A 12,672-nucleotide genomic window follows, 5' to 3' on the forward strand; every position below is an offset into this window, starting at 1 on the left:
TGCCTGGCACACAGTAGGTGCTTAACATACATTTTTAGTTGACTGAATGATGGAGGGGCACAGAAACAGAGGAAATTTGACCTTGTCCCGCCTACCCTGCCATGAGCTATGCTTCAATTGAGATGATTTGGTTTATTTATTTATTTATTTATTTTGTGGAGGGAAGGGTTTCACTATGTTGCCCAGGCTGGTCTTGAACTCTTCGATCTACTAGATCCAAAGGTAGAAAGTGCTAAATACCCTGAGAGTGAGACTAGAGAAGGCTCTCCGGGAAGAGGTAGTATCGCCTGATGCTGGTCCTGGAAGGTCTGATGGGAATGAGAGATCCTGGGATTCTGCGAGGCCCAGGAATGGAGGAAACAGCAGGCAGCAACTGGAGGAGTGAGGCGAGTTAGGAAAGGATGAAGATGATGGCGTCACTGACAAGGAGAAATCTGTCAGGAGCCTTGAATCCCAAGGGGATGATCCTAGATTCCGTGCTCAGAGGTGTCATACCCTGGTCATAGGCCTCTGACCGAATAGCTCAGAGATCTCACACCTTACATAAACACCCATGCATGGCTCCAATACAATAACGAAGATCCCGTATTTGTAGAGAGGTTATGCATTTATTAGGCCAGTTTGGATGACATACAGACATGTAGGTTTGGTCCCAAACCTGTCTTGGGTCTCCCCTGAGCAGGATGTGTGAAGTGCCTAAGTCCTCAGTCCTCAGAGGTCTCTGGGCCTGGGTGGGGGTTTGCAGGAAGGAAAGGAGAGGGCGACATCGAGGGGGACAGAATGGAGGAGGAGGACAGAATGTGCCTCCATCACGAGGAGATGTAGTTTGACACCTCAATCAGATTTCTGTCGGGGTCTCGGAAGTAGATGGACATAATAGGCCCTTTTGCCCCTGTTCTGGGGACTGGCCCCTCCTCAATAGGGACATCACAAGCCTGAGGTGGGAAGAAAAGACAAAAGTCATTCATCAAAGTGTGTGAGACCAAAATTTAATTCTTTTTTTTTTTTTTTTTTTGAGACAGAGTCTCACTCTGTTGCCCAGGCTGGAGTGCAGTGGTGAGATCTCAGCTCACTGCAACCTCTGCTGCCTCCCGGGCTTAAGCAATTCTCCCACCTCAGCCTCCTGAGTAGCTGCGATTACAGGCACATGCCACCATGCCCAGCTGTTTTTCATAGAGATGAGGTCTTGCTATGCTGCCCAGGCTGGTCGCGAACTCCTGACCTCAAGTGATCTGCCCGCCTAAAGTGCTGGAATTACAGGCATGAGCCATTGCACCCGGTCTGTAAAATTTAATTCCTTATAGTGGCCCAGAAGACCTTAGAACACCACTGTATCTTTCTGACCTCATCTCCTATCATCCTCCCCCCATCACTCTGTTCCAGCCACTTATCAGCTAGATGGCCTTGGGCACAGTACCTAACTACCCTGTACCTTGGTCTCCTCATCTGTAAAATGGGAAGGATAATAGTGCCTAGTATTATCTAGTAAGTGGCAGAACCAGAATTCGAACCCAGGTAGTCTGGGTCAACGACCATACTCTGAACCCCTATGCTTCACCCATTTTCCTTCCAAACCAGTCTTTTTCACTGACACTTCCCAAAGAAGGTGTGTAGGTTATTTGCACAGAATATATATAAGACCTCAATCCGTGTTCTGCAAAAGGGAAACTAATATCCCTTTATTTATTGTAGAGGCGGGGCCTTGCTCTGTCACCCTGACTAGTATGCAGTGGTGCGATCACAGCTCACTACAGCCTCCACCCGGGCTCAAACAATCCTCCTACCTTTTAGCCACCCAAGTAGCTGAGACTATAGGCACACACTGCCACGTCCGGCTAATTTTTTTTGTATTTTATGTAGACACAGGGTCTCACCATGTTACCCAGGCTGGTCTCAAATTCCTGGGTTCAAGTGATCCTCCCTCCTTGGCCTCCTAAAGCACTGGGATTACAGGCACGAGCCACTGTGCTCCTGGCCTTATTTTAATTTTTTAGAGACAGGGTCTTGCTGTATCACCCAGGCTGGAGTGCAGTGGCATGATCATAGCTCACTGCAGCCTCAACTTCCTGGGCTCAAGTGATCCTCCCACTTCACCCTCTTAAGTAGCTAGGATTACGGGCATGCATTACCATGCCTGGCTAATTTTTTTATTTTTTGTGGAGATGGGATCTCACTATGTTGCCCAGGTTGGTCTGGAACTCCTGGCCCAAATGATCCTCCCACCTCAGCCTCCCAAAGTGCTGGGATTACAGGCGTGAGTGACCATGCCCAGCCAATGCCTCTTCTAGATGACATCATTTTAAGTATTACAGAGACACTGGATTAAATAACAGCAAATCAGAAATTATTCCCTCTTCAATCTTCTTTCAGTCCTTCTTGTTATACAAAGAAGGTGGATGCTAACAAGTTCTTAGTATCTCTTTAACCACCTGCTATATCTCCCTTTGTAATGTCAGGGCCAGGGAGTACAGGGAATGGAAGTGGCTAGAATCTAATGACATTGTTATGCTTTTATAGCTGTTGGTTTTTACAGTTACTTTTCCTTTATGCCAAGACATAATGGGTTTTTCGTGTACTTAGATGAACATTTTCTTTTTATATAAATGTATTTAGGGCTGGGCACGTGGCTGATGCCTGTAATGCCAGCATTTTGGGAGGCCAAGGTGGGTGGAGCACTTGAGGTCAGGAGTTTGAGACCATCCTGGCCAACATGGTGAAACCCCGTCTCTACTAAAACTACAAAAATTAGCCAGGTGTGGTGGCACGCGCCTGTAGTACCAGCGACTTGGGAGGCTAAGACAGGAGAATCGCTTGAACCTGGGAGGTGCAGGTTGCAGTGACCCTGAGATCACGCCACTGCACTCCAGCCTGGGCGACAGAGCAAGACTATCTAAAAAAAAAAAAAAAGTAAGTGTATAAATGTAGGTTTTTTTGTTTCTTGTTGGTTTGTTTTACGATGGGGATGCTTAGTTTCCTTTTTAAATACATTTATTTACATGAAAAAATTATGTCAGTCAAAATAGTGAGTACATAACTGTGTGCAGACATTATCTGGTTGTGGTAAAACTCGTTACCTCTCTGGGTCATGCTTCTGTTTTCACTGTGTTTGCAGCAGCTTTTGCAAAAAGAAGAGAAGTCCCACTCACCTTGAGGTGCTGGATCATTTCCTCCAAAGGCACCTCTGTTATCAGACATATGTCCAGGGAGCCAGGAACCGGGTGAGCGGCTTTGGGTTCAAATTCCTTTCCCACCTCGTGGAGGTTAAATTTCTGGTCTCCAAAACACAGTGCTTTCCGGTCTTCCTACTTGGCGGGGAAGGGCAGAGACAACAGCCTAGAATTAAACCTCCAAGGTGAGTGTGAGATGAAGCCTTTCCACCCATCCCAACAAGGTTTTAAAAAAATAAAAACTAGAATGGGGCTACTACACAACAACCTTTTGCCCCACCCAAGTCTCATTCCCTAGAGGCAAGTGTACGAGTTCATTTCTCCCTGAAATTATTTCCGTATCTCCAAATAGTGCTTATACCACCCAAGGCAGAGATAGCAATTTGCCTACCGAGTATACATTTCCCCTTTATTTCTTATAAACAACAGAAATTTCAGTGGGTTCAACTGTGTGCCCAACTTAAAAAACCTACATTTCCCAGCACGTCCGGAGGCCACGTTAGCTGGACTGGGTAATGAGATGCAGGCAGAGGTGTGGGTGGGGCTTCCGGGACCACTGTGCTGGCTCTTATTGCCCATTCACTTCCTCTTGCTTCCCAGCCACTGCCCATGACCTGACTACCTCTGGACTGGTTGTTCAGTGAGAGGAAAAGAAAACTCTGTCTTGTTTAACCCACAGTTAGTTAGTTGAGTTTTCTCCTATGTGCCTCCAAAGTCCCTAACTGATGCACCACTGTTTATTTATTTATTTATTATTATTTTTTGAGACAGAGTCTTGTTCTGTTGCCCAGGCTGGAGTGCAGTGGCACAATTTTGGCTCACCGCAACCTCCACATTCCTGGTTCAGGTGATTCTTGTGCCTCAGCCTCCGGAGTAGCTGGGACTACAGACGCACGCCACCATGTCCAGCTAATTATTATATTTTTAGTAGAGATGGGGTTTTCTATGTTGGCCAGGCTGGTCTCGAACTCCTGACCTCAGGTGATCTGCCCACCTCGGCCTCCCAAAGTACTGAGATTACAGGCGTGAGCCACTGTGGCTGGTCTCTTTTTTTTTTTTTTTTTTTTTTTGAGACAGGATCTTGCTCTATTGCCCAGGCTTCAGGGCAGCGATCATGGCTCACTGCAGCCTCAACCTCCCAGGCTCAAGTAATCCTGCAGCCTCAGCCTCTGAGTAGCAGGGACCACAGGCACACCCCACCATGCCTGGCTAATTTTTTTATTTTTTGTAGAGACCAGGTCTCCCCATGTTGCCCAGGCTGGTCTCGAACTCCTGGCTCAAGTGATCCCCACCTCAACCTCCCAAAGTGCTGGCATTACAGGTGTGAGCCAGTGTGCCCAGCCGCATCACTATTTCTTGATTTAGCAACTTGAGATATTTCCTATCATCTCCCTGCTATGATAAATGAGAATTTAGCTCATTCACATTACTACCTCTTCCAACACAATTTGATTATCATTTTTAGTTTCTCTTTTAGCTCCTTTACAATCTTTAAATAACCCACTTGCATGTTTATTTTATTTATTTAATTTTTTTAAGAGACAGAGTCTCGTTCTGTCACCCAGGCTGGAATGCAATGGTGCAATCATGGCTCACTGCAGCCTTGACTTCCTGGCCTCAAGCAATCCTGCCTCAGCCTCCTGAGTAGCTGGGATTACAGGTGCGCACCACCATGCCTGGCTAATTATAAAACTTTTTTTTGTGTGTGTGTGTGGAGACAATAGTCTCAGTATGTTGCCCAGGCTGGACTCCAACTCCTGAGCTCAAGTGATCCTCCTGCCTCATCCTCTCAAAGTGTTGGGATTGCAGGCATGAGCCACCACGCCTGGCTGCAAGTTTATTTTTGTAGATCAACTACAGACTAACTCACAGCCCTGCCATGTTCTTCATGGCTCCTCCCTCTCCTGGACCTCTCAACATGTGCCATTTTTTTTTCTTTTTCTATCTCTTTTATATCACTATGAATGATACCACATCCATTCAATCAGAAAATGACTTTATTTCACTTTTCTTTTTTTTTTTTTTTTTTGAGACAGAGTCTCGCTCTGTTACCCAGGCTGGAGTGCAATGGTGAGATCTTGGCTCACTGCAACCTCTGCCTCCTGAGTTCAAGCGATTCTCCTGCCTCAGCCTCCCGAGTAGCTGGGACTACAGGCGCAAGCCACCATGCTTGGGTAATTTTTGTAGTTTTAGTAGAGATAGGGTTTCAGCATGTTGTCCAGGCTGGTCTTGAACTCCTGACTTCAAGTGATCCACCCATCTCAGCCTCTCAAAGTGTTGGGATTACAGGTGTGAGCCACCACGTCTGGCCGATTTTATTTCACTTTTGGACTTGAAGATAGTTTGGCTCAGTGTACAGTTGTAGGTTGCAGCTTATTTTCCCATAGCCTTTTAAATATGTTGCTTCATTGTCTTCCCCAAATGTGGTGTTGCTGTTAAGAAGTCTGATGTTCATCTGCATTTTCTATTATTTGGTTGGTGATACATCCATCTTCCACTACTGCAGCTTTAGGATTTTTCTTAATCTGAATGTTCTGAAATTTCACTCCATTGTGTCCAAGTACAGAGGTTGAGGCATCATACACCTCGTTGTCACCATTGGCCCACGCAAGGACTATCTCTTGTTTTATTTATCTTTTTCTCTTCATTCTCCATTCCCATCTCTACCTTAAGCAACCATTATAATGTGTTTGATGTGTATCCTTGGGTTTTCATAAATTGCTGTAAAAAGTGTGTTACTGTTTTATGTGTGTGTATTGTAAAGGGTAGCATGCTGTAGACCTGATTGTTTCTTCATTTTTCACTCAGCACGTTCTTTTCAAGACCCATTCATGTTGCTGTGTACACATCCAGTCTGATGTTGCATAATACTACATTTCTGCATAAGGTTCCATGTTAGATTTAACATTTTTACCCAAATAGAAAAAATTGGCCAGATGTGGTGGCACGTGCCTACAGTCTCAGCTACTCAGGAGGGTGAGGCAAGAGAAGCACCTGAGTCCAGGAGGTTCAGGCTGTGGTGAGCCATGATCGCAACACTGCAGTCCAGCCTGGGCAACAGAGCGAGACCATGTCCAAAAAAATTTTTCTTCTCCTGTTTGTGATTCCTCGAGCCCTTTCTATTTAAGTTATATGTGCGTGTGTGTCGGGGGGGAGGTGTTCATGTGTACTTAATTGTTTTAGAGCGGTTTTAGGTCCACAGCAAAAGTGAACAGAAGGTATAGGGATATATACACCTTGCCCCCACATATGCACAGCCTCCCCCACTTCTTTTACTTAGTAATAGGCACTTAAGTTTCCTCCATGTCTTATCATGGATTGATAGTCCATTTATTTTATTTAATTAATTTATCTATTTGAGACAGAGTTTTGCTCTGTCACCCAGGCTGGAGTGCAATGGCGCAATCTTGGGTCACTGCAACCTCTGCCTCCTGGGTTCAAGTGATTCTCCTGCCTCAGCCTCCTGAGTAGCTGGGATTACAGGCACCCGCCACCATGCCTGGCTAATTTTTGTATTTTTAGTGGAGATGGGGTTTCACCATGTTGGCCAGGCTGGTCTCAAACTCCTGACTCAGGTGGTCCACCCGCCTCAGCCTCCCAAAGTATTGGGATTACAGGCGTGAGCCACCGCACCTGGCAGATAATCCATTTATTTTTATCACTGAATAATATTTCATTGTCTGGATGTGCCACAGTTGATATAGCCATTCACTTACTGAAGCACATCTTAGGCATTTTTTGCTTTCTTTGCATTTGCCTTTTTTGAAGTTGTTCCAAATTCTCAAGGATAGTTCAATCTCTGGAAACCTCTTTTTTCCCTTGGATCTGTCTTTCCTGGGGTCTTTCTTACACCTGTACCAAACTGGACTGATTGTTCTCTAAGTGCCTTTCTGGGATCCTCCTCTTGGGATCTGTTGTGGCCTGACTTCCATATTCTGAGATTAGTCATCTTTTTTTTTTGAAATGGAGTCTTGCTTTGTCACCCAGGCTGGAGTGCAGTGGTGCAATCTCGGCTCACTGCAACCTCTGCCTCCCAGAATGCTGGGATTACAGGCATGAGCCACCGTGCCCGGCCAGTCCCCCATTTTGATATAGCATACCCTTAAGTAATTTTCAAAGCAAGTGGGAAATTTTCTAAGACTTCGCATGACTAAAAATGCTTTTATTCTACATTTACCTTTTTGTTTGTTTGGTTGGTTTTTTTTGATACAGTCTTGCTCTGTCACTCAGACTAGATAGTGCTGTGGTGCAATCTCGGCTCACTGCAACCTCTGCCTCCCAGGCTCAAGCAATTCTCATGCCTCAGCCTCCCAAGTAGCTGGGATTACAGGCGTGCACCAGCATGCATGGCAAATTTTTGTATTTTTAGTAGAGACGAGGTTTTGCTATGTTGGTCAGGCTGGTCTCAAACTCCTGACCTGAAGTGATCCACCCACCTCGGCCTCCCAATGTGCTGGGATTACAGGCATGAGCCACCACACCTGGCCCCTACATTTACCTTTGGTTAATAGTTTGGTTGGACATAGAATTCTAGGTGGAAAATTTTCCCCTCAGAGTCTTGAAGGTGTCCTTTTATCTTTTGGTCTCTGGTCTCTTGGAAAATCTGATATTTGTTTGTTTTTTTTTTTCCTTTGTAGATAATCTACTTTTTAATCTCTATGAAAGCTCTTAGCATCTACTTTTTCAGTTTGATGTTCTATAATTTCATAAGGATCCATTTAAGTGTCAACATGCTGGATACTTGGTTAACCTTTTTCATGTGGCGACTGCAGAGTTCTCTTGTATTGTTTCTATGATAATTTCCTCCTCTCCTTTTTCTCCATTGTCTCTCTGGAAGCCCATATATTCAATCTGGAATCTCCTCTATTGATCTCTTTATATTTTCTCTCAGATTTCCCGTGGTTTTCCTTTTAGAGTTAAGTTATATGTTAAAGTGTTATCAACAAATTTTAGCCCACCTGAATTTTGGCATTTGGGAAAGTGGTTACCTTAAAAGTCACGACCTCCATGCCCAGGATCTTGGAATAAAACTTGGTGGTGTCTTTGATGCTCTTCACCGTCATCACGATGTGGTCAAGTCTACGGATAAGACATGGGGGAGGGGTCTGACTGCTGTCCCTCCATGACTAAAAAAAGAAAAAAAAGTCAGAGGAGACCACATTGCCACTTGTCACGCCCGTGTTTTCTTCTCCTTACCTCCCCCTACCTCCCCAATTACTCTACTTCCTCCTCACCCTCTTTCAAGGGGAAAGGCCTGAGAGAATACTTATTGGTAGAGTCTTACTGCCCATGTGTGGATTCACGAGCGCCCACCTGTCTGCCATGACCACTCTCCACTGTTTTCTTGTTCCCTTTCTTTTCTTTTTTTCCTTTTTTGAGACAGAGTCTCACTCTGTTGCCCAGGCTGGAGTGCAGTGGCACAATCTCAGCTCACTGCAACCTCCGCCTCCTGGCTTCAAGCGATTCTCCTGCCTCAGCCTCCTGAGTAGCTGGGACTACAGGTGTGCGCCACCATGCCCAGCTAATTTTTGTATTTTTATTAGAGACAGGGTTTCACCATTTTGATCAGGCTGGTCTCAAACTCCTGACCTGAAGTGATCTGCCTGCCTTGGCCTCCCAGAGTGCTGGGATTACAGGGGTGAGCCACTGTACCTGGCCTTCTTGTTCCCTTTCTCCTCTTCCAGAAGTGAAGATTAGTGGAGTGGAGACCAAGACAATGCCCTCCCTGTTTTCCCCTAAATAGAATTCATCTCTTTTCCAAGAAGTGACAAGACACAGAGGAGGCCCAGTTCTGTGAATTGGCCAATTTTACCCAGCCCCCTCCTTTCTCATTCTGCAGCTTCAGTCACAGAGAACAGGACAAGAAGGGGGCATCTCAGAAGAAATGAAGGCTTCTGGGCATGCGTGTTTACAGATCCACCTTGACACCCAGAGGGAGGACTACTACCACCCCTTCCACTTTCCCGCTGTCAGCACACTTCCCATCAGATCTTTCTCTTGACTTGAATTGTTTAGTAATTTGTGTATTTACAGTATCTCTGCTACAGGATTATAAAGCACCTGTGGTCTGGCACTATAAGCAATGGAGTATAGTGCTTAAAAGAATAGATTCTGGCGGTGGCGCCTGGAATCTCAGCACTTTGGGAGGCTGAGGCAGGCAGATCCCTAGAACCCAGGAGTTTGAGATCAGCCTGGGCAACACAGTGAGACCCTGTATCTACAAAAAAATACAAAAATTAGCTAGGTTGGGGGACGCTCACGTGTAGTTCCGGTTACTTGGGGGCCTGAGGTGGGAGGATCACTTGAGCCTGGGACCAGAGATTGCAATGATCTATGATCACGCAACCAGACTCCTGGGTGACAGAGCAAGACCATGTCTCAAAAAATAAATAAATAAATAAATAAAAATAAAAGATTCTGGAGCCAGACTGACATTTAAATAATTTCTCTAATTTCTCTGTGCCTTGGTTTCCCCTTCTATAAAATGAGCATGATTTTATACATATAGGAGTATTGTGAGAGTTTTTAAAAAGTAGTTTTTAAGGGCATAGAATAATGCCCGATACATATCAAGTGCTATAAAAGGATTGATGATGATGATGTGTAGTTATCTTCTTAAAATCTAGACTCAGTTACAATGACCCCCTATCTCTACAGTCTCATCCATTGCTCTTGAACTCCAATCTACACTGTCCTTTTTCCTGTTCCTCATAAGGACCACCCTTGTACCTTTCATTTCAGGGCCTTTGCAGATGGTAATGCCTGTCTCCCTGACTAGAATGTAAGCTTCATAAGAGCAGGGGCTTCTGTTTGTTTTGTTCCCCACTCTTTCCCAAACAACTGGTTCAATCATATTTGTTCAATAAATAAATATCTACTGGAACAACTAGGGACAGTGCTTGGCACAAAGTCTGACTAATTTCTATTCTGTTCTATTCGATTCAATTGGATTCCATTCTACCCTTTGCTATTTTATTATTTTCTATTCCACTGCGTTTAGTTCCATTGAAACCAGCCCATTTTAAACAATTGATTTCACTGAGCTCCAGCTAAAAAAAAATCCTGTACCATTCTATTTTCCTGAGCGGAGGAGGCATTAGCGAAGTTGCTGAGTTCTGCTCTCCCAGTGGATACAAAAGATCCACATGGACATAGGAACTGTAGAAAGAGAAAATGACCAACATTTTGGCTCCATTGAAAATAAAGTCATATGTTGAAAAAAATTTTATTAACTTTCTTTTTTAATTCCCTTTTTGAGACAGGGTCTTGCTTTGTTGCCCAGCCTGGAGTACAGTGGCATGATCACAGCTCACTGCAGCCTCAACCTCCTGGACTCAAGCAATCCTCCTACTTCAGCCTCCCTAGTAGCTGGGATTACAGGTGTGTGCCACCATGCCCAACTATTTTTTGTTTTCTTTTTTCATTTTTTTGTAGAGGTGAGGGCTCACTGTGTTTCCCAGGCTGGTCTTGAACTCTTGGGCTCAAGCGATCCTCCCTCCTCAGCCTCCCAGAGTGTTGGGATTACAGGCATGAGCCACTGCACCCAGCCCTTATTAACCTTCTAACATCTATAGAATCTGTCACAATACCCTATTTACTTTCCTGATAATTGGCAATCTATATATTTTCTCTTAATTTCTCGAGATAAAATAGACATTGCTAATATTTTATTATTCTGTTCAAAGAATCAACTTTTGACATTGTTGGCTTTATTGTATGTTTGTTTTCTATTTCACCAGTTTCTGCTGTTATAATTTCTTTCCTTCTACTGTCTTAGGTTCCATTTGCCATTCTTTTCCCAGTTTCTTGATAGGGAAGCTCAGGTCATTGATTTTCAACTTTTCTACTTTTCTGATCTATGCATTTAGAACTATAGATTTTTCCTAAGCACTGCTTTGGCCACATCCGTATCATTTTGATAGTCTATTGGAAATAAACTCCACCTATTCCTCCCATTATTCAGTTCCCTGCCAGCTCAGATTCACTCCCCAGATCCTGCTTTGTGGACTCGGAGCTCCATCCTTGTAAATTCAAGGATGAGCAGGGATGGCTCTCTTCAAGAACAGGAAGGCCAGCGTGGCTCAGAACCCAAGAGTGAGTAAGAGATGAGTGGGAGGACAAGGCAGGGTCTGGATCCTGCGGGGTCTTGGAGGTGAAGTTACAAAGCCTGCTTTATAAAATGATGATCAAGACATAGTCATCACACAAAGGACTGAGTGCGGTGGCTCACACCTGTAATCCTAGCACTTTGGGAGGCTGAGGTGGGTGGATTACATGAGGTCAGGAGTTTGAGCCTGGCCTACATGGTGAAATCCTGTCTCTATTAAAAATACAAAAATTAGGTGGGCATGGTGGTGTGCGCCTGTAATCCCCTATTAGGGAGGCTGAGGCAGAAGAATCGCTTGAACCTGGGAGGCAGAGGTTGCAGTGACCTGAGATCGCACTGCTGCACTCCACCCTGGGCAGCAAGAGCAAACCTCGGTCTCAAAAAAAAAAAAAAAAAAAAAAAAAAAAAGGCATAGTAATCACACAAGGCTTACTGTGTGCCAAGCCCTGTTTTACACACTCTACAAAAATGTAATCCATTTCATTTCTCACCACAACCTATAAAATCCCTATAGTCAGAGTACCCGGAACACCATGTCCTTCCTCCTTTGGCCTCCTCCACAGGGAATGGTTCTGTCTTCCTACAGGGTCCTCTTCAAGGTCCCCTTCAGGTTGCCAGGGGCCTCTGAATTCCTCTCCTAAAGCTCAAGGTCAGTGCTGTGTTTCTTAGCCTCTCTCCACACGGCCTTAATCATGACAGCTTCAGGGACACCCTGCGTGAGTCACCTTCGTATCTCTCCACCTGTCCCTGGTAAACTGGGGGAGGAGCCAGCCCTCAGCCCTGGCCCAGCCCTGCACACCTGAGCACAGGGCCCTCCGTGGCTTAGAGCCGGGCCTTTCCATGGGCCTCTGCTGCCCTCTGCTTGTCTCTGAAAGAGAAAGGGAAAGAGGAGGACAGGAAATGGAAGCCGGCAGAGAAGGGAAACAGGTTACTAGACTAGCTTCAGTGTCAACACCCTTGCCCCAGAACCCCAGCGGCCACTTTGTTCACCTGTTTCTCCAAAATCCTGCCCCACATCTTGACTGGCAGCCTGGAGGGCAGATGGCGCAGCATGGCAGGGTAGGTGTCTTTGTCCAGGGGCCTCCCGACAACCCTCTGGCTCAGCACCTGGAGATCAAGGGGCAGGAATGGGAGGGCACAGGCTGAGGACTGTGGGAGGTGACACAGGTAAGTGGTGCAAATGGAAGGACTTTGACATTAAACTCAGGGCCTCGAAATTAAAAGCTTAAAGTGGATGTGTAAGGGATTACTTCTTGTTAACATTGAAGGCTGGGTGCAGTGGCTCACACCTGTAATCCCAGCACTTTGAGGCCAAAGCAGGTGGATCACCTGAGGTCAGGAGTTCAAGACCAGCCTGGACAACATGGTGAAACCCTATCTTTACTAAAAATACAAAAC

The 12,672-nt window shown here is 45.3% G+C and overlaps 1 protein-coding gene across 3 annotated transcripts; it reads right to left on the reverse strand.

The window, feature by feature from the left end:
* Positions 1-588: 588 nt before the first annotated feature.
* Positions 589-12,368, reverse strand: GLOD5 (glyoxalase domain containing 5). Of its 3 annotated transcripts, XM_009197532.4 has the most exons (5): positions 12,265-12,368; positions 12,074-12,142; positions 8,156-8,293; positions 3,147-3,302; positions 589-935 (listed from the first exon to the last, which is right to left on the reverse strand). In XM_009197532.4, exons 1-5 carry the CDS (start codon positions 12,325-12,327, stop codon positions 810-812), a joined length of 552 nt encoding a protein of 183 aa, XP_009195796.1. In that variant the 5' UTR covers positions 12,328-12,368; the 3' UTR covers positions 589-809. The 3 variants fall into 3 exon arrangements, with proteins under 3 accessions (XP_009195796.1, XP_003917724.1, XP_017809625.1); XM_003917675.5 differs by lacking the exon at positions 12,074-12,142; XM_017954136.3 differs by lacking the exons at positions 589-935; positions 3,147-3,302 and adding an exon at positions 7,721-8,074.
* Between the last annotated feature and the right edge of the window lie 304 nt (positions 12,369-12,672).

This window comes from Papio anubis, chromosome X (assembly GCF_008728515.1).
Source record: "Papio anubis isolate 15944 chromosome X, Panubis1.0, whole genome shotgun sequence".
NCBI lineage: Eukaryota > Metazoa > Chordata > Mammalia > Primates > Cercopithecidae > Papio > Papio anubis.

Excerpts from the sequence above, each read along its gene's own strand:
- GLOD5 (XM_009197532.4), bottom strand. The coding sequence starts at position 12,327 with ATGCTGCGCCATCTGCCCTCCAGGCTGCCAGTCAAGATGTGGGGCAGG. Across the intron at positions 12,143-12,264 it reads GCAGGATTTTGGAGAAACAG|AGACAAGCAGAGGGCAGCAG; the intron begins GTGAACAAAGTG and ends TTTCTCTTTCAG. Across the intron at positions 3,303-8,155 it reads TGGAGGTCGTGACTTTTAAG|GAAGACCGGAAAGCACTGTG; the intron begins GTAACCACTTTC and ends CCCGCCAAGTAG.